This window comes from Dioscorea cayenensis, chromosome 3 (assembly GCF_009730915.1).
Source record: "Dioscorea cayenensis subsp. rotundata cultivar TDr96_F1 chromosome 3, TDr96_F1_v2_PseudoChromosome.rev07_lg8_w22 25.fasta, whole genome shotgun sequence".
In the NCBI taxonomy this organism is placed as follows: domain Eukaryota; kingdom Viridiplantae; phylum Streptophyta; class Magnoliopsida; order Dioscoreales; family Dioscoreaceae; genus Dioscorea; species Dioscorea cayenensis.
The window spans coordinates 2,178,776-2,197,687 of NC_052473.1; the positions used below are offsets into that span (position 1 = coordinate 2,178,776).

Below are 18,912 nucleotides of genomic sequence, written 5' to 3' on the forward strand. Positions count from 1 at the left end.
CAATGATTGGTCTGATTCTGTAATACTGCGTCACCGAATTGGTCACTCTCTAGCATAGAGAAAGGCATATCCAAGTCTTTCATCCATTGTTGGGAACTTGGGATCCTCCGCAGCCAAAGAGTTGGAACTCCGATCTCATCTCATCGCTAGGAAATAGAGAGCAATGGCGATCAAGAAGAGGATGGTTTCGGTCCCAGTTCTATGGTGCTTGCTTTTCCTCACCACCATCGTCCTCATTCAGGTTATCTTATATGTATACACATATATACTGCCCTCATCGTCATCTCTTTTTCAATTTCATGTTTTGCTTTGCTTTGTGTGATTTAATTTAGTGATTTTGAAGTTTAAGTTTGAAATCTTTTGAGTATTTTAGTTTGTCTGTTGTTTGATCCATTGTTCAGGTTCTCTTATATGCAGAGATATTGGCTTCATCGTCACCTCTTCTCAAATTTCCTTTTTTTTAGTTTCCAAAGATTTAGTTGAGTGATTTTGAAGTTCAAGTTTGGATCTTTTAGTATTTGAGTTTGTTTTTTTGATCCATTGTTCAGGTTATCTTTTATGTATATATTGGCCTCATCGCCGTTTCTTCTCAAATTTCTTGTTTTTTTTAGTATCCAAAGATTTAGTTGAATAATTTTGAAGTTCAAGGTTGAATCTTTGGGTATTTGAGTTTTTTTTGTGGTTTGAGACATTGCTCAGGTTCTCTTATGTGTATATATTGGCCTCATCACCATCTCTTCTCTAATTTCCTTTTTGTTTCAATATCCAAAGATTTAGTTTAGTGATTTTTAAGTTCAAGTTTGAATCTTTGAGCATTTGAGTTTGTTTGTTGTTTGATCCAGTGTTCAGGTTCTCTTATGTGGATATATTGGCCTCATTGCCATCTCTTCTCAAATTTCCTTTTTGTTTGAGTATCCAAAGATTTAGTTGAGTGATTTTGAAGTTCAGTTTGAATCTGAGTATTTGAGTTTGTTTGTTGTTTGATCTATTGTTCAGGTTCTCGTATTTGTATATATTGCCCTTGTCTTCATCTCTTCTTAAATGCCCCCCTTTTTTTCCAGTATCCGGAGATTTAATTGAGAGGTCTGAAGTTAAAGTTTGAATCTTTTAGTATTTGAGTTTTTATGTTGTTTGTTCCATTGTTTTGATTTGTCTAGCCTTTGTCTCTGTTCTGGACTTCTCTTTAGTTTCCCAGTGTTTGTTGATAACTTTTGTAACTTTTAAGATTTATATTCTCTTCAAGAATGCTGCAGTTAAATTAATGAGTTTCAATTGTTGAAATCTATGTTTCAGGCTAAATCTAACAAGGAGGATTTGAAGGAAGTGACAAACAAGGTTTTCTTTGACATTGAGATTGATGGGAAGCCTGCTGGTGGGATTTTTTTTTTTTTTTTAAATTGTTTTTGTTTTGATCCTCAAATAAAAGCAGTGAGAGAATATATTTTCATTTCTGTGCATTTTTTATCTTTAAAATCACTGTCTATGTATTGAAAGTGGAATATAGAATTTAAATAGGTTCTCTAACCTTACTGCTTTGTTTTGATTGAAATCGTGGCGCAGAAGCAACATTTTGGTGGATTAAATTTGTGATTTGTTGTAGAAGTGATTAATAGATTATATTCCCTTTTTTTTTCCTCATTTGTCTTTGAGTGTTTATTCATTCATCATACCATTCTATATCTTGCTGAGTAGATAATTTCACAAATTGAGCTTGTGTGACAAATCATATAACATCGTTATTAACTTAGTTTTTCCGTTAGATTCTTCAAAAGGTGACATCAAGAATGATATTTAACTTGTCTATTAATGAGCAGGCCGAGTTGTTATGGGTCTATTTGGCAAGACAGTGCCGAAAACAGCGGGTATTGTTTCATGCCTTTGCTATTTTACTTATTCTTTACAGTAGGTACCCTATTTTTTCCCCCAAAAATCGAAATATATGTAATGGTTGCTTATCTGTTTTGCAGAAAACTTCCGAGCTCTCTGCACAGGTATGTTAATTTAACAATCATGAGTATATCTTTCTTATTCATTGTCTTGTTGATTATTACCTTCTTTTGTCTTGTAGCTTTATTTGGCCCTTAATTGCTATGGAATTGACATGTTAGAATTTGTGAAGCGTTAGTGTTCCTGTAATCTGAATCCAAGGGTCTTTTAGTGGATCAATCTCAAATGTGCATAGGCTTCCTCCTAGCTATTAGAGTAACTAAATAGTCCTACATCAGCTAAGTTAGTACATACGGATATTTACTAACTTAACCACAGGGTGAGAGACATGGACTTATAGATTCACATTGTTAAATTTGCCTTAAACCAATTAACCTTGAATCAGGCTGGGTAATATGTTTTTAGTTTCATGTAACGGTAGCGGTGCTAGTTGCAATTTATTCCTTCTTGTACAGTTACTTTTCAATTTGAAACCTGTAAGATTATGTGTTTGTACAGGAACATAACATAAAAGCCCAAAGAACTTATTGTATATATGAAGTTTGAATATCATTGTGCAGGCGAGAAAGGCATGGGGAAAAGTGGAAAGCCACTTCATTACAAGGGAAGCTCATTCCACCGAATCATCCCCAGCTTTATGATCCAGGGCGGGGACTTCACCCTCGGTGATGGAAGAGGTGGAGAGTCTATCTATGGCCTTAAATTTGCTGATGAGAACTTCAAGATCAAGCACACTGGACCAGGTATCCATCTTATTCTCCAAAAAAGTTATCAAAAAATTGTTAAAACTAATACAATTTATTCGCCTTGTTCTTGCTTTAGGACTCCTTTCCATGGCCAATGCCGGAAAAGACACTAATGGATCACAATTTTTCATCACAACTGTGACAACCAGCTGGTAATGTTCAGCTCTCAAACCCTATAAGTTACCCGGGCATCGGTTTGCTAATTGATTTCTTTGCAGGTTGGATGGAAAACATGTCGTCTTTGGAAAAGTATTGTCAGGAATGGATGTGATATACAAGGTCGAAGCAGAAGGCCGACAGAACGGAACACCAAAGAGCAAGGTTGTGATCGCTGACAGCGGCGAACTTCCTCTGTGATGACATTAAACACTTTGTGTAGGACGAAGCTTAGCTCTCTATAGTTGCCTCTTTTCACTCATGAGAACCTTAGTTTTACTGCAAACTGTTGAGATGTTATCTGACAGTCTTGTTACTTAAGTTTTGTGGCAAACAATAAAAAAATAATCTGGTTTCAAGTGATATGATATCTATGTTGGTAACTTCATGATTTTTGGCTAGTTATATAAAAATTATTTTAAAATTTATCAAACAAAACATTATTTATGAAAATTCTGATGCGAAGGCCATTGGTGTAATACTCTTTTTACTTTTATTGTAGACCTTGACAAATGTGGATAATTACTATTATGCCCCTGTAAATATTATATTTATTCAATGCCTTATAAATCATTCTTATTTATCTATATAATTACAAAAACATGATTCCTTCCTCTCCTTATTACGCTATCAATTTAAGCGGTCAAGCAACCCCTAAATATCAAAGCTATCTACAAGCCATGTATGTAAACAACTTTCTAATCATTTCCAATCAGTTGTATATACACCTTCAGATATGCAACTCTAAAGTTTTTTAATTTTCATATACTTTAAATGTAATCAAATAATAATTTCGGTGAATTATGCATGCTATTAAATGCACAGGAATGTAAGGCCTTTCCACTCTTCTAAGTTTTGGCACCTCCTAAAAATCACTCATCACTTCGATCTCCTTGGGAAACAACAAAGCCATTCAATGCAGTATCTTTTTATACTTCACCTTCATGCTTCTTGTTGCAATCTAAGAGCTGCTTAAGAAAAATGGGAGAAATGGCTTTAAATGTCACTGACAAAACCAGTGATAATGAGAAAGAAGAGAGGTTTATCACTCATTATACTAGTTCTCAAAGAATCCTACTTGTTGGAGAGGGTGACTTCTCCTTCTCTTTATGCTTGGCCAGAGCCTTTGGCTCAGCCAACAACATGGTGGCCACTTCTCTTGATTCACAAGGTACAATAATTAATAATTAATTATTTCCAAATCATTTAGCAGTTTCTCTAATCCTCTTTTCATTTGTGATTTTTATCAGCTACGTTGCTTAAAAATTATAAGCTTGCAGAAGTCCATCTACAGAAGTTGAAGGAGTTAAACTGCCTCGTTCTGCATGAGATTGACGTGAAAACCATGCATGAACATGACGTCTTGAAGGACATGAAGTTTGATAGGATTATCTACAACTTTCCCCATGCTGTACATGATTTTTTCTTTAAAGAAAGAGATAAGGAGCTAATTAAGTGTGTATCCTTAATTATCTTCATAGTCCAATATATACTTAGTAAAACAAGCACTTACTGAATTTCTTTCTTTGTATTGTTGGTGTAATATGCTGGAACTCCGGCCAAGTCGTGGGTGTTTGAGGAAATGCCAGGAGAGATGGAACCAGGGAGAGATTCTCTTGACCACACGTTCAAAAGGAAAAAACTTAGTCAAAAAGTTTTTCTTTTGGTCCAACCAATGAGCAAGTGCTCATCAACTAATATATATAAGCAAAGAGCAAAAATAAAAGTACAGCACAAAACTTTGCTCTCATTGGCCCATCATGCTGCATAGTTGCTATTGGCCAATACATAACCTTAAACTATACCCACATTGGATGGGCACAAACACAAAGAGACATGGGTTGCCATTAATGCTCCCCATTACAAAAACATCTCAGTTCCATGACTGAGTATACACAGTAAAGCCCACCACGCCAGTACATGAACAGCGTCATGACACAAAACCATGCTACCTCCTCATATTGCACATCACCACCTGCAGCCATCTCCGGTGATGCCAACCTTCTCATGCGACAAATCACATCTTAACATCCCCCAGTGATTGAAGCATGCACAACCCAAGTTGACTTCTCAAGAGAACATACTTCTCAACTGGAAGAGACTTGGTAAGGATGTCAGCCAGCTGATCTTCACTCGAGCAGTGGTGAAGAGAAATCACTCCTTCATTAACGAGCCCTCGAATGAAATGAAAACGCACGTCAATGTGCTTAGTCCTACCATGATGTGTGGGATTCTTTGCTACCGCAATCGCCGATAAGTTATCACACCAAAGCTTGGTTGGCGGCGTCATCATGTACCCACAATCCTGTAAGATCCTCCTTAGCCACACTATCTGACAGGCTGCTGCAGTAGAGGCTACGTATTCCGCCTCAGTCGTCGACAGTGCAACAATTTCTTGTTTCTTTGACCCCCATCCAATTGTGCTCATGCCTAACCGAAAAAGGAGTCCAGAGGTGCTCTTGCGATCAGATAGGGATCCACCCCAATCAGTTTGTCCAGGAAGGCTTCAGAACTCCTTCATTTCCCGTGAATACCGAGTCCAAGTCCCCTAGTACACGCAAGGTATCTCACCAGCAGCTTAGGGCTGCAATGAAATGACACTTGTGAGGTTGATTCACAAACCTGGACAGATAGTTTACTGCAAAACATATATCGGGTCGAGTGTGTGTCACATAAAGTAGCCTTCAATTAAAGCTTACGAAAAATCCATGGATCAAGCATGACTCCACCGAGCATCACTTTGCGACTTGTCATTTTATTCCCATTGGTGTTGATGTAGGCTTGCATTGTGACATGTTCATCGATGTAATATTCCTTCAATGTAGTTCTTTTGTGTTATAAATAAACCACTCGAGCTTTGCAACACTTCTAACCCAAGGAAATGACTAACTTTGCCCAGATCAGTCATTTTGAAAGTGCACATCATATCCTTTCTGAAATCTTTGAGCATTGCACATGAAGAGCTTGTATATATGATGTCATCAACATACAAACTAATCATTAATGCCTCTTCATTCTCCCCCACCTTCCTATAGAGTGTATGCTCATTTTCACTTCTTGTGAAACCACACTTTCTAAAATGCTGATCAATTTTCGAGTACCAGGCCCGGGGTGATTGTTTCAAACCATAGAGCGCCTTCCTTAGCTTGTATACACGATGTTCTTCACCTTTTACAACATACCCTTCTGGTTGAGTAACAAATACTTCTTCTTGAATGTCACCGTTCAAAAACGCTGATTTTACGTCAAAATGGAATACATCCCAACCTGAGTGAGCTGCGAGCGCTAGCAATAATCTCACTGTTTCCATCCGGGCCACCGGCGAGAACACCTCGTCATAATCTATGCCTTGTTTCTGAGAGTAACCTTTAGCCACCACCCTTGCTTTGAGCTTCTGAACTTTCCCTTCCGAGTTATATTTGGTCTTGAAGATCCACTTCAAACCTATTGCTTTCTTACAGCGAGGGAAGGTCACATAACTCCCACGTATCATTACAAACAATTGAGTTAATCTCTTCCTCCATTGCCTCTTGCCAAGCCTTGCTCTTCACAGCCTCCTTGAAATCAACTGGATCAGCAACATGCATGGCAAATGTGCACGTGTTGTAGATATCTGACAGCAACTTTGTTTTCCTTGCTGGTGAACCATCGGTGGGTGCAACCTGAGTTCTCTGGGATTCTAGTACACATTCATGCTCATTTTCCCTTGCCTCACACTCAGCGTCTCCCACTGAGTTCCCATAACAAGTAGGCCTAGCATTTTCTTGCTCACAGTCTCCAGGTTCAACATTAACTTGAATCACCCGACGGTCATCATGATTTGTCTTCCAACTCCATCGTGCTTCTTCATGGAAGATGACATCCCTGCTCACAAGAATTTTGCAAGTAATTGGGTTATACAATCGATATGCTTTTGATTCATGTGAGTAACCAACAAACAAGCATTTTTCCGATTTTTCATCAAGCTTGTGAGGTTTATGAGAGGTGATGAGTGCAAATGCAACACACCCAAACACCCTTAAGTGATTTATTCTCGGCTTAAACCCATACCACACTTCAAATGGCGTCTTGTTAAGTAGAGCTTGTGTAGGTGATCTATTGATCAAATACACAGCAGTAGAAGTAGCTTCTCCCCAGAAGTTTGTTGGCAAGTTCCCACTTTTTAGCAAGCTGCGCGCCATCTCCACAACCGTTCGATTCTTCCGCTCTACCACACCATTCTGCTGTGGTGTGTGTGATGTGGAGAATTCCCTTCTGATTCCCAGTGAGTCGCAATACTTTTGAAACTCAGAGGATGTAAACTCGCCGCCTCGATCACTCCTAATAGCCTTGAGCTTCACACCAGCTTGCCTTTCCACTAAAGTATGGAACTTCCGAAAACACTCAAAAGCATCTGACTTGCTCTTGAGGAGATAAACCCAGCACCATCTACTGAAATCATCAACAAGCAAATAAAAATATTTATTACCTCCCAAAGATTCTTCATTCATGGGCCCGCATAGGTCCATATGCACTAATTGAAGACAAGCCCCTGCCCTCCGAGCAACACCTGCTGGGAAACTCGACCTCGCTTGCTTCGTCAGAGCACAATCTTCACATTGTGAGCTCATCTTCAACTCTGGCATGCCAACCACCAGTTTCTTCATGGCCATAGATTGCAAACTTCTATAATTTATGTGTCCTAGTCGAAGATGCCAGAGCTCAGCTAGTGTTTGCTTCCTCGCGACCATATTGAGTCTTCCAATACAGCTAACATCCAACGGGAACATATTGCTCTTGGTTCGTTGAATTGCAACCACCTGATTCCCTGTCTGTTTATCACTTATGACACACATATCTTTATCAAATACAACAGAATAGCCTTTAGTGAGTAGCTGCCCGACACTGAGAAGGTTGTGGGCCAAGCCTGGGATGAATTGCACTCCTCGCAATTCCTTTTGCTCACCTGTATGAGTGCTCACACTCACAGTTCCCACCCCTTGAACCATCATCTCCTTGTCATTACCGAGCCTCACACTCACCTTCTGAGTCTCATCCAAGTTGATAAATAAGCTTCTTCTCCCCGTCATGTGATTCGAACATCCGCTGTCCACCAACCACACAGAAGATGCTTCAGGTTCTGATGAGCTGCTGGCCATGAAGATGTTGTTTGTCTCTTCTTCACTTGCAACTAGATTAGCTTCCTTCTCTGGTGGCTTGTTTCTTGCCCAACATTCAGCTTTCACGTGTCCAAATTTTTTGCAATGAAAACATTGAATATGGCTTTTATTTTCAGAGCTCCTACCTCGGTTTCCTCTTCCTCGTCCTCTCCCTCGGTTGAACTGCCTTCCTCGGCCTCTTCCATCTCCACAAGGGCTTCTATTACCAACTCCTTTCCCAAAGGTAGAGCTTGATGTTTCACCCTTTGCAAGAAGAACCTTCTCAGCACTCTTGCCCAGTGCTCGATTTACCCTCACTTCATGAGCTTGCAGTGATCCACTGAGCTCATCAAGTGACAAACTTGCAAGTTCTTTTGATTCTTCAATTGCAACAGCGACAAAGTCAAATTTCGGTGCTAAGCTCCTCAGCACTTTGGACACCACCTCTGCTTCACTGAGTTTGTGACCAAGTCCCTTGATTTGATTCACTGTAGTGACCACCCTGGAGAAATATTCTTGAATACTCTCTTGATCCTCCATCTGCAACGTCTCAAACCCTTGCCTGAGAGCTTGCAGCCTTACCCCTAGTGCTTTGCTCGTGCCATGATATTGTTTCTTTAGCACCTCCCAAGCCTCATGCGCGGTCTTCACCTCAGAGATTCGATCCAAGACCGGACCATCTACAGCTTGCTGAATTAAACACAAAGCCTTAGCATTACGCTTCTTGTTCTCACGCACCTGAGCTTCGTCCTTTGTCTCGGCCAGCCCCTTCTTCACAAGGTCCCAAAGCTCCTGGGACTTAAACACAGTTTTCATCCGAAGACTCCATCTCCCATACTCCTTTCCAGTAAATATGGGAACTGATGGCTGAAAGAGAGCTGCTGCTGGTGCGCCGTTTGGAGTGCCGTTGGCTGCCATGAGCTCTGATACCAGATTTGTTGGTGTAATATGCTGGAACTCCGGCCAAGTCGTGGGTGTTTGAGGAAATGCCAGGAGAGATGGAACCAGAGAGAGATTCTCTTGACCACACGTTCAAAAGGAAAAAACTTAGTCAAAAAGTTTTTCTTTTGGTCCAACCAATGAGCAAGTGCTCATCAACTAATATATATAAGCAAAGAGCAAAAATAAAAGTACAGCACAAAACTTTGCTCTCATTGGCCCATCATGCTGCATAGTTGCTATTGGCCAATACATAACCTTAAACTATACCCACATTGGATGGGCACAAACACAAAGAGACATGGGTTGCCATTAATGCTCCCCATTACAAAAACATCTCAGTTCCATGACTGAGCATACACAGTAAAGCCCACCACGCCAGTACATGAACAGCGTCATGACACAAAACCATGCTACCTCCTCATATTGCACATCACCACCTGCAGCCATCTCCGGTGATGCCAACCTTCTCATGCGACAAATCACATCTTAACATGTATATTAACAACAGGAGGCATATGGAGTTGGTTGGAGCTTTCTTCAAGGTGGCAAGCAAGATGCTTAATGAAGAAGGGCAAGTGCATGTGTCACACCGTGATGACTACCCTTACAGATTATGGAGAATTGAGGATCTTGCAAATGATGCTGAGCTTGTTCTCAAACAGAAGGAGGTGTTTAGCAAATGGGACTACCCTGGTTACAGTAACAAAAGAGGTTCAGGAGTTTTAAGTGATAATGAATTCCCTCTGATAGATAGCTTTACCTTCAAATTCTCCTTGGAGAGCAGCATCTTTACAGACTCTGCTTACTCTGATGATGAAGACATTATAGATGATCATGACTGGGAGTGGGAGCTAGCGAAAATTTTAGAGAATATGTATAAGTAATTAACTATTTTCTATGAAACATTGTATTGATGCAAAGTCATGACTAATGGAGGAATATATATATATATATATATATACACTCCTATTTGGTATGTTATCATCTCAGGATGAATCCTTTTTGGTTATGGCCAGGGGTTTGCAAATTCTCATGGTACACAGATCAAATATTCCCATGGTTTTTATCAATGTATTTTTTTATTATTAATTTAAATAGATCGCACTACATACATGTACATATTTATAGACTAACTATATATGCCACCTTAAATTTGCATCTCTATCTCTTTTTAACATTTTTCCTATCAAACATATATATAAGCTAGTATGAAGACTGAATTATCTTAATGACTCGTGATATCTTCATCAAAACAAGCATAAATGCACCAACTTTTCCATTCTTCAAAATGTCCTCTTAAAAATAGTTCAAAATCATCCTTCTTCCTCAGTGTTCCTTGAAATTTGAGAGGCCTCTATTTTTCATTTCTCTTGGGAAACAACACAACCATTCAATGCACCATATCTTTCGTTCAGCTGTTAATGTCTAATACTGCATGATCAGATTGACGTGGAAGACATGCATGAACATGAAGTTTTAAAGAACATGAAGTTTGATATGGAAAGTGACAAGAACCTTATCATGTATACATATATCTTTATCTTCTTATTATATATTATTCTAAGTATAAATTGAAGTTCAAGCAAGATGCTTAGTGATGAAGAAGTGCATGTGGCACATGGGAATGATTGTCCATATCACAAATGGAAACTTGAGAAGTTTGCCAAGGTAGGACTTGTTTTGATGGAGATTGTAGAGTTGATGAAGGAGAAGTATCCAGGATATATCATAACAAGGGAGGTGGTAGCATTTGTTGATGCTCACTCAGAAGGCCTAGTGAATGGATGGATTGGTGGTTGAATGAAGTGACTGCTTGGAGACTTAACTTTTAGCATGTGATTTTGGATGGGCCTCTACCTTTTTATCTGTTAAAGTATTATGTTGCTTTAAATGTTTATTGGTTGTGTCAGCCTTTGTAGAACTTTAGTAAATCTTTATATTTATGTTTGAACTTGTTATTCAGTCAAGCAAGTAAGAACTTTTATTGCATACAGCTCATAACTCCTTCTCTGCTTGCTGAGCTTCATTGTTGTTGCACTCTTGCATTAACAGCATTAAGAGCAACAGTTAGAAATTTCTTTAAAAGAGAGCTTAATTTACTTTCAAGTTTTCATTGGATAAATCTTTAGAAGAAGATGATGGCTTGGCTATGAAAATGTCATCTTTGCTTCTTTGCATGAGACAAATGCTTGTGTGTTTGCCGTTTGTAGTTTTCACTTTGGATTAATATATAGGAGAATGAGATGTTTATAGTTTTTTCCCTTTTTCTAAAGAAATTAATATGGTAAATGAGAGGCTTTTTTTATTATTTACAAAAATACACATTTTTATTTTTTTAATAGTTTTTTTTAAAGTTATAGGCCCAACTAATTTTTTAATATTAATCTTTTTTTTTAAAAAAAAAACATTAGTTTTTTAATATTAAAATTTTATTTTTAAAAAACTGCAAATCTCGGTAGTTTTTTAAATTAAAAAAAACGTTTTACATATGAAACTCTTATAATTTTCATTAATTTTTTATAATTTATTTTTCCCCACTTATGCTATTTCTATTTTCATTAATTATAACCAACTATTAATAATTTAAATAAATAATTTAATATTTTTTTAATAACAAAATATTGAATATTCAAAAGTTTTAACATGTAAAAATTACTTCCACAACTAAACCAAACTCACTTCTGAAAGTGGTATTTGCATTGTAAGATCAGGAACCACGTATCTTTCATTTGACATTAGCTGAAACTCTTTATAATAAACATTTAAAATTGTTTAAAACCTATAAACATTATGAATATATGCCTATTAATATAGATGAATGTATGCACGTGTTACAAGAACATAACAAACAAGAAAAATGAAACTTTTGAATGTGGGAGTAATACTATTAATATTATTAAATTGGGATTACATGATTTGACTATTATGTATGATAAAATTTATGTGTGTGTATGTATTTTTAAAAACATAAAAACACAATAAATTGTAATTTAAAAAAAAAAAGTTTTTTCAAAAACTGCAATCAAACATGTCTTTATTATTAGATATTAATATATTATATATCGTTATTTTATTATATGTTGTTTTTGTTTTTCTTTGTCTTTTGTTTTTTATTTTATGTTTTATTTTTTGTTTTTTACAATGTACATTTGTTATGATAGTGGTATAGATAAAGTTGTTAATGAATTTATGAATTTTTTTTAAAATATTTAAATTAAAAAATTAATATTCTACAAATAACACTCTATAAAAATATATATCATTTTAAATATACTTTCATAAGAGATTGAAAAATAAATACCAACAAAAGAGGTGGAGATTTTAAAGAGTACTTATATTAAAGTGGCGTGTCAACCTTTCTAAATAAAAAGTAAAAATAAAAAAAAATTAAAAATAAAAGATTACAAAAGATGATGACAACAATAATAATATGTTAGTTCAAGGTTGAGTACATAATTTTTTCCCCTATGTTGCCTATAAAAGGCCAAAGGGTTAGATAAAACAACTAGAGATATATCATGAATATTTTATATATTTAAAATAAAATTGGAATAAAAGTTTTGGTGAACATATATTTTTTGAAAATTTGTTAGATTAAGGTGTGGACATAATTAATATTAATTAAAATTAATCATTTTTAAATTAAAACTTTATTTTTCTTAATTAAGGATATATTATTATTATTAAAAAATAAAAATTAATTTTTTTACATATATATATATATATAAATTAAAAAAATTAGGTAAAATATATTAATGTTTTAAAATATCAAATTTTCATAAAACTATTAGATATTCCCTTTTGGCTTGTGAGGGCAAGAGCTTCATTCATGCTCACATTCTCTTTTTTTGTGGAAGAGTGCTGCCTTTCTGGATCCTCTTCACTGGGATTGGATAAACAGTGAGGTAATCCTCTTTTGAACAATTTGATTTCATGATTCACTGTGCCAATTGCATTACCAGAATGTTGCTTTGATTATTCAGCACCAATATTTAATGTTGATTTTGAATTTGATTTTGCATAGGAATCATGTGTTGCTTTGAATTTGATTATTCAGTATGCTGAATGTTCTGGAGTGGTTCTTGAAATTTTTGGTATGTTTTATGTATCGAGGATGCTAATTGTTGTTAATCTTAAGTTTTGATTTGATAGGAACAATTGAGTGGAGGGAAATATTTCTACGCTTAGCAAATGTGTGCATAGTTAATAAGTATTTGGAGCTAAAATTTGATGTTTATGAATTGAAAGCAAAATAGAGTGGAGGATTGACGATATATGGATTCTTTGTGTCTGCCATCATACCTTCTTTGATTTATACTGCAGTTTTGCATGTGGGTTGTTTGTGCTAAGGCCTCAGAGACTGATTATATTCCCTGAATTTATCATTGCAAATTTAATCTAAATGATTTGATAGATTGATCGGTTTTCATAAAAGATCATTTTAGCTAAGTGAGAATTCAGGGCACAGCAGATGAAATTTCTGTTTGAAGCCCAACTTTCTAGTGTTACAGTCACTAAAATTGGCAAATAAAGACCGTGGTCATAAAACAATTGAATTTCTACCAGTGATGATTAGAACTAGAAAATAAGATTCTACATCTGTCTTGGTCATGATTGTTATCCTAATCTGATCGCACCTGGAGCAAAGGACCATCAGAAATCATTCATGCAATGGTCCAAGCAAAACTTTCTTTATTGTCAAGCAGTAACAACAACAACAGTGAAAGAAAGAAAGAGAGAAGAGTGTACTACTTTATTACAAATATTTGCGCAGGGTTCTAGTTCTCTGCACATTGAAGTACGACTTTTCAAGGTTTTTGGAGGAACTACTCACAGAAAAGAAAGAAATAAAAAAAAGGCAACCAAGGTACAGAATTCTTGTAAAAACTGGAATATAAATTCTGGCGTAACAAACTTCTTACACCTCTTGCCAATTTTTGCCTTTCGTATAGCCCGTAGATCAAACAATCACATCTCTTTCATTCACTTGAGTGTTGTCAGCTTCTTTCTCCTGTAGACCTCTATTGGCACTGGGAGCACCTAGCATATCTACACAAGAGGTGCTTCCATGTTGGGAAAGACTCTTTTTGAACCACTAACCTCCTCTTTCAAAATAATGAGTGATGTTTGGGATATGCTTAACGCAATTTCTGCTACTTCCTTGAAGATCCACAATGAACTTCTTGGGCATATTTAGCATGTCAAATTCCCCAAGCTTGTCAAGGAATTGTATGCCTAAAGGACAACCTTTCATTCCTGTCAGATAACATAGTATCAAGCGTACCAGGCTTTGCAGTGACCCATTTTGTATCTCTAGCCTCTGGAGGTTTTCCATTTCACCTAAATAAAGATCTCTGAGCTTTGGAAACCATCCGGTAGAAAACTTCAATAGTCTACCTTCGTATGCTTTAACAAGGCTGAGAACAACCAGGTTTGACATTTGGGAGAGTGATGGAAGTGGATCTTCTCTCAAGCCAGACCAACCCAAATTTAAGTACTTGAGAGTGGTACCAAGATTATAAAACAAGGGGATCTCTAATCCTCTTGCTAGTTTCCCTATTAAATACAACTTTTCAAATGCCTATGGTGGAGGATTTAGAGCTTCTAACTCAAGTGTTTCTTCTTTATTATATGCTAAAACAGTCAACTTGGTGAGGAGCCGCATCTTTGTTAAGGAGGCACATAGTTCTGCACAATGGATGCTTTTAACGGAGGTTATTCCCAAGGTTCTTAATTGTGTTAGGTTCGAAATCTGTCTTATGAACCTCCCATTGACTTCCACATACTGAAGAGTTTGTAAGCCTTTTAACTCCCACATTCCTTTGGGAGCTGGTACAGCCCTTTTGTTAGTTGGCTCATAAATAAACAAATTCCGCAACTTCTTTAGTTCAGTAATTCCACGGGGGAGCTTCTCTATATTGGTTTGAGCAAGGTCCAAAGTTTGTAGATTGCGAAGCTTTATTATGGAATTTGGAAGCTCTTTTACCTTCGTCTTCCTCAAACTCAGATAGTGCAAGTTAAACAAATTAAATACCTCCTCTGGTACTACCTCAATCGGGACTTCTTGTAGATATAAGACTCTTAACAGTCTAAATTGTTTTATCACTGAAGCCAGCAATGAAGCAGGAGTCTGATGCACAGGAGGTTGACTCCATCAACAGGTATGGCACCGTTGTGAGAAGAAGTGTGCGCCCAAATCATGGAAGGAGACCCAACTTTTATGAAGACTATGTGATGTGATGAATACAGGATTTGTGGAATGATTAATTACTTAGTATTGATGAATGATGTAATTAGGAGAGAGAGATTAATTGAGAAGGTTGTGATATTCCTGCACAACGTTCTGGCACATCACGTGTTTGATGAAATGCCAGGTCATTAATTCGGTTATGATTCTGTAAGGATTTGCATATAAGTGGAATGAGGAATGAAAGAGAGGACATCTTTGGCCAAATTATCCTTCTTCTCTCTCGAATCTTCTTTTCTCTTCTCTTCTTCTTCTTTTCTTCTTCTCTTCTTCTTCTCTTCTTCTTCTTTCTTCCCTGATCTGCAGGTTCTCTGCAACAGAGTCATAGTATCAAATATGAAGAATGATCGAAGGCTTGACAAACTCGGGGACAATTGCATAGTATGGCTTGTACTGTGAAGTGACAAGCGTCGAGATTCACCATCAAGGCGTGCTACTTCTGTGCCATCATAGGTGGCAGAGAACCTCTTTGCTTTAGCTGTGGATACATTCAACTCACGAACAAGGTCATGCATCCGGCAAGTTTTAACCATTCCTGTGAGGTTCCTCTTCACAACTTGTAACATACATCGATGAATGAGTTCATTAAAGTACTCTTCAGCTACCTCCTCCATTGTCTTTGCCCCCTTCTCTTCAATGAAACCTTCTGCTACCCACAGCTCTATTAGTTTCTTCTTCTTCATCTCATAATCCTCCGGGAATATGCTCAAGTATAAGAAGCAGTTTTTCAGATAATCTGGTAGATAAATGAAACTGAGGTTTAAAGTATGTCTTACATTCAAGTATGGATTATCTGTCAGCTCCCAGTTGAGGTGGTCGTGGACTTTTCTCCATTCCTCCTTGTTAATTTCTCTGAGTGACAGGAGACTGCCTATAGCCACAAGGGCCAGCGGCAAGCCTTGACACTTTCCAACAATCTTCTCTGCTAATGGCTCTAGCACTTCCGGACACTTCTTATCTTCATCCTCCCAAAATACCTTCCTGCAGAAGAGATCCCATGCTTCTTTTGGTTCAAGACTCCGCAATTCCAGAACACGATTTTTAGATGCAAGCAAAGATACATCCTTGATCCGGGTAGTTATTACTATTCTGCTTCCTCGGTTGGTGTCAATCAAAGCATGCTTTATACCATACCATGCATTTGTATTCCATACATCATCTAAGACGAGTATGTACTTCTTGTCCTGTAGAAAATTTCTCAGTGTTCCCACCAAGGTTCTATGAGCCATGGTGTCAATCTCAAGTGACTTTGTCTGCTTCCTCTCAAGGAATTCTAGCAAAATTTTCCTTAGAAGGTCTTCACTGCTATAATTCTGCGAGACAGTGATCCATGCATGACAATCAAAGTGTTTTTGTATCATTGGACTTTTGTAAATGTTGGTAACAAGGGTTGTCTTCCCTAAACCGCCCATTCCCCATATCGCGACTCTGCTGCAAGCCGATTTTTTATCAGTCAACCACTCAAGCAGCTGTTCCCTTTCTTCTCTGATTCCCACGAGCTCATCATCAGCAATTGAATATGAGGAGTCTGCTCGATGAAAATCTCTTGTGATAGCATGATTTATGTGTTCGTCTGTTTTAATGTCATATCGAGTCCTCATTTCAGATATTTGTCGAAGGTCAGACTCTATTTCTTGTAGTTGAGCAGCAACCCTGTGCCACGCTAGTGCATGTTTTGCTTTGTGAATATAATTGTACACTGAACCTCTGAATCCACTTCTGTACTGCTCACCAATGAGATAGGAGTACTCATCGATGATGTCTTCAACCCGAAATGCTGTATTCTGTACTTGATCCAGCCAAGCCTGAAGGGCGCTGCTCTTCTCCTTTTGCGTATCTACTTGTTTTAAGAATGCTTTCATGACAACAAATTCCCCCTTTATTCGGTTCATGGTACTAGGAATTTGTGCCACAAGTGAGACTTCCTTTGCTAATAAGCTGGTGATAGCAGTCATCGCTTCTGTCCCCAGCGCAACACTGATCTTCTTTATGAGGAGAAGTACAATTGCCTCCATCTTGTCGCTGTACCCTCTCGTTGGCTACAGAAGAATAGTTGTGCTCTTATTTTGACATTTTTTTCTGCTAAATACAAGCTTGTATAGGCCAAAAAGATGCATCACATACAACATTAATATATGCACTTAACACCGAAATGAGTGCTTAATATGTGCCTGATATTTATGTGCTTCAAAAGTTTGTGGCATTCTTCAATTTCTCAGATACTATGTTCTTTACAGCAAGAAGTTCAGTAACAACGATTCTGATATTTCAATTTCCTAGTAGGTAATGTGTAAATTGATAGCAATTTTAGAAAACTTTGATATGGATGCAATAGATTCAAGTCTTGCAGCCAGTAAATTGATTTGATGCACAAAATTGGCTTTTGCAAATCAAGGTTCCTTAGATGTGCGATTACATGATATTTGTTCCTTTGTATTTTCAATATTAAAATGGCTTTTTAAAAACTGAAAATTGCTACACATATATATACATGAGCATGGAAAGACAGGAATGGAACTGGTCATGTGTTTAATAAAAGCATAGTCTCCCATCGGATAATAACTTTTGAAACTTTTCAGAGCAAATAACTTTTGTGTACTGCTTTATACTAAATATGAACTTTGTATATTTAATAATTATACTATCATGCATACACTGCAAACTATTCTCCGTATTTTAGAGCAATTAGTGTACTTTTTGAAGCCAAAGAAGTTGAATAACATTGAACTTTGAATTTTTGTATCGATAAATAAAGGCCAAAAGATATCATGTTTCCTGAAAAAATCAAAACTTACTGACTCATACTTCATTTGCATATTATAAGAAGTCATACCTGATGTTCTTTGATAGATCAACAGCTGATAAAAAAACTTGCAGGTGTTGCTGGTTCTGGCTCTCTCTTAGTATCAAATCTCTTCTTCAGCTCAACCTTTCATTTGCTTGAGATGGAAATGTTCTGCCGAAGACTTTTTGTATGATTGATTTGCACCGTGGGAACATTCCATGAGCTTGCAGCATTAATTAAAAAATTAGAAATTTCAAAATGATAGCGACATCTGGTTGTTGATAAGCAAACAAACTGCAACCACTCCACTCATGCGCTGCCTTGCTCATAGAAGCCGCCGGGTTGACCCCTCTGAGAAACTGCATTGGAGTTCATGTCTCTATCATATCCTCGCTGGCTTCTACGTTTTTTACTTTCTTGTCGTTAAACTTGTGGTCATCTTCCTGGCAAGTACTCAGTCAATCATCAGTTAGCATGTTTATCCTAATTGGCTTAGTTCCTACTTTTATAACCAAGGTTAGCATTGACAACAGCTTCGTTTAGAAAAGGATTTACTTGAGTGCCTTAAATACTTGTGTTTTTTTTTAAAAAAATTTTATTTTTTACTTATTGTGCATTTAATACACATTAAGAAACTCTCTTGATTACTAGCAAATATTTCCTGCATATATAAGTGAGCGAAGGATCTTAGAAAAAACCTTTTTTTTTTTCTTTTCTTTTTTTGTTGGTTTTGTCAATTATTCATGTGGGTCCCGGCCTTTGTCTCCATTTGTTTGTAAAAAAACATTCAAGCCTGGGGATTCCGGGCCACTTTTCCATGCAAAACCATTGATTTAAGCTTATATTAAGCCTTGTTTTGGTTAGTCTTTGTTGCCATCTTGGTTTTGTGTTCAAAAAGCAATGAGTAACTTGCTTCTTTCTCTTGCTCCTACTTCTTGGTGTGGTGTTTAG

General features: G+C 37.0%; 3 protein-coding genes across 3 annotated transcripts; 2 read left to right on the plus strand and 1 right to left on the minus strand.

Moving 5' to 3' along the window:
- The first annotated feature begins 74 nt into the window (after positions 1-74).
- Positions 75-3,217, plus strand: LOC120255160 (peptidyl-prolyl cis-trans isomerase CYP20-1-like). The gene is made up of 7 exons (XM_039263053.1): positions 75-241; positions 1,294-1,372; positions 1,815-1,862; positions 1,968-1,991; positions 2,508-2,690; positions 2,770-2,845; positions 2,912-3,217. Exons 1-7 carry the CDS (start codon positions 164-166, stop codon positions 3,048-3,050), a joined length of 627 nt encoding a protein of 208 aa, XP_039118987.1. The 5' UTR covers positions 75-163; the 3' UTR covers positions 3,051-3,217.
- A 622-nt stretch (positions 3,218-3,839) lies between these two features.
- On the plus strand, positions 3,840-9,859 carry LOC120255613. The gene is made up of 6 exons (XM_039263412.1): positions 3,840-4,020; positions 4,100-4,260; positions 5,189-5,375; positions 8,125-8,231; positions 8,862-8,954; positions 9,334-9,859. The coding sequence occupies exons 1-6, from the start codon at positions 3,840-3,842 to the stop codon at positions 9,811-9,813; spliced, it is 1,209 nt and encodes a 402-aa protein (XP_039119346.1). The 3' UTR covers positions 9,814-9,859.
- A 3,733-nt stretch (positions 9,860-13,592) lies between these two features.
- Positions 13,593-18,507, minus strand: LOC120255623 (disease resistance protein RPM1-like). The gene is given in 3 exon segments (XM_039263416.1): positions 13,593-15,080; positions 15,320-17,215; positions 18,010-18,507. Coding segments are annotated over 2 exon segments (2,928 nt in total). The 5' UTR covers positions 17,192-17,215; positions 18,010-18,507; the 3' UTR covers positions 13,593-14,024.
- Between the last annotated feature and the right edge of the window lie 405 nt (positions 18,508-18,912).

Coding starts and splice junctions, on each gene's coding strand:
- LOC120255160 (XM_039263053.1), top strand. CDS start 164: ATGGCGATCAAGAAGAGGATGGTTTCGGTCCCAGTTCTATGGTGCTTG. Junction 242..1,293: donor CCACCATCGTCCTCATTCAG/GTTATCTTATAT, acceptor TCTATGTTTCAG/GCTAAATCTAACAAGGAGGA. Junction 2,691..2,769: donor GATCAAGCACACTGGACCAG/GTATCCATCTTA, acceptor TTCTTGCTTTAG/GACTCCTTTCCATGGCCAAT.
- LOC120255613 (XM_039263412.1), top strand. CDS start 3,840: ATGGCTTTAAATGTCACTGACAAAACCAGTGATAATGAGAAAGAAGAG. Junction 4,261..5,188: donor TCTACAACTTTCCCCATGCT/GTACATGATTTT, acceptor ACTATCTGACAG/GCTGCTGCAGTAGAGGCTAC. Junction 8,955..9,333: donor TATGCTGGAACTCCGGCCAA/GTCGTGGGTGTT, acceptor TCATGACACAAA/ACCATGCTACCTCCTCATAT.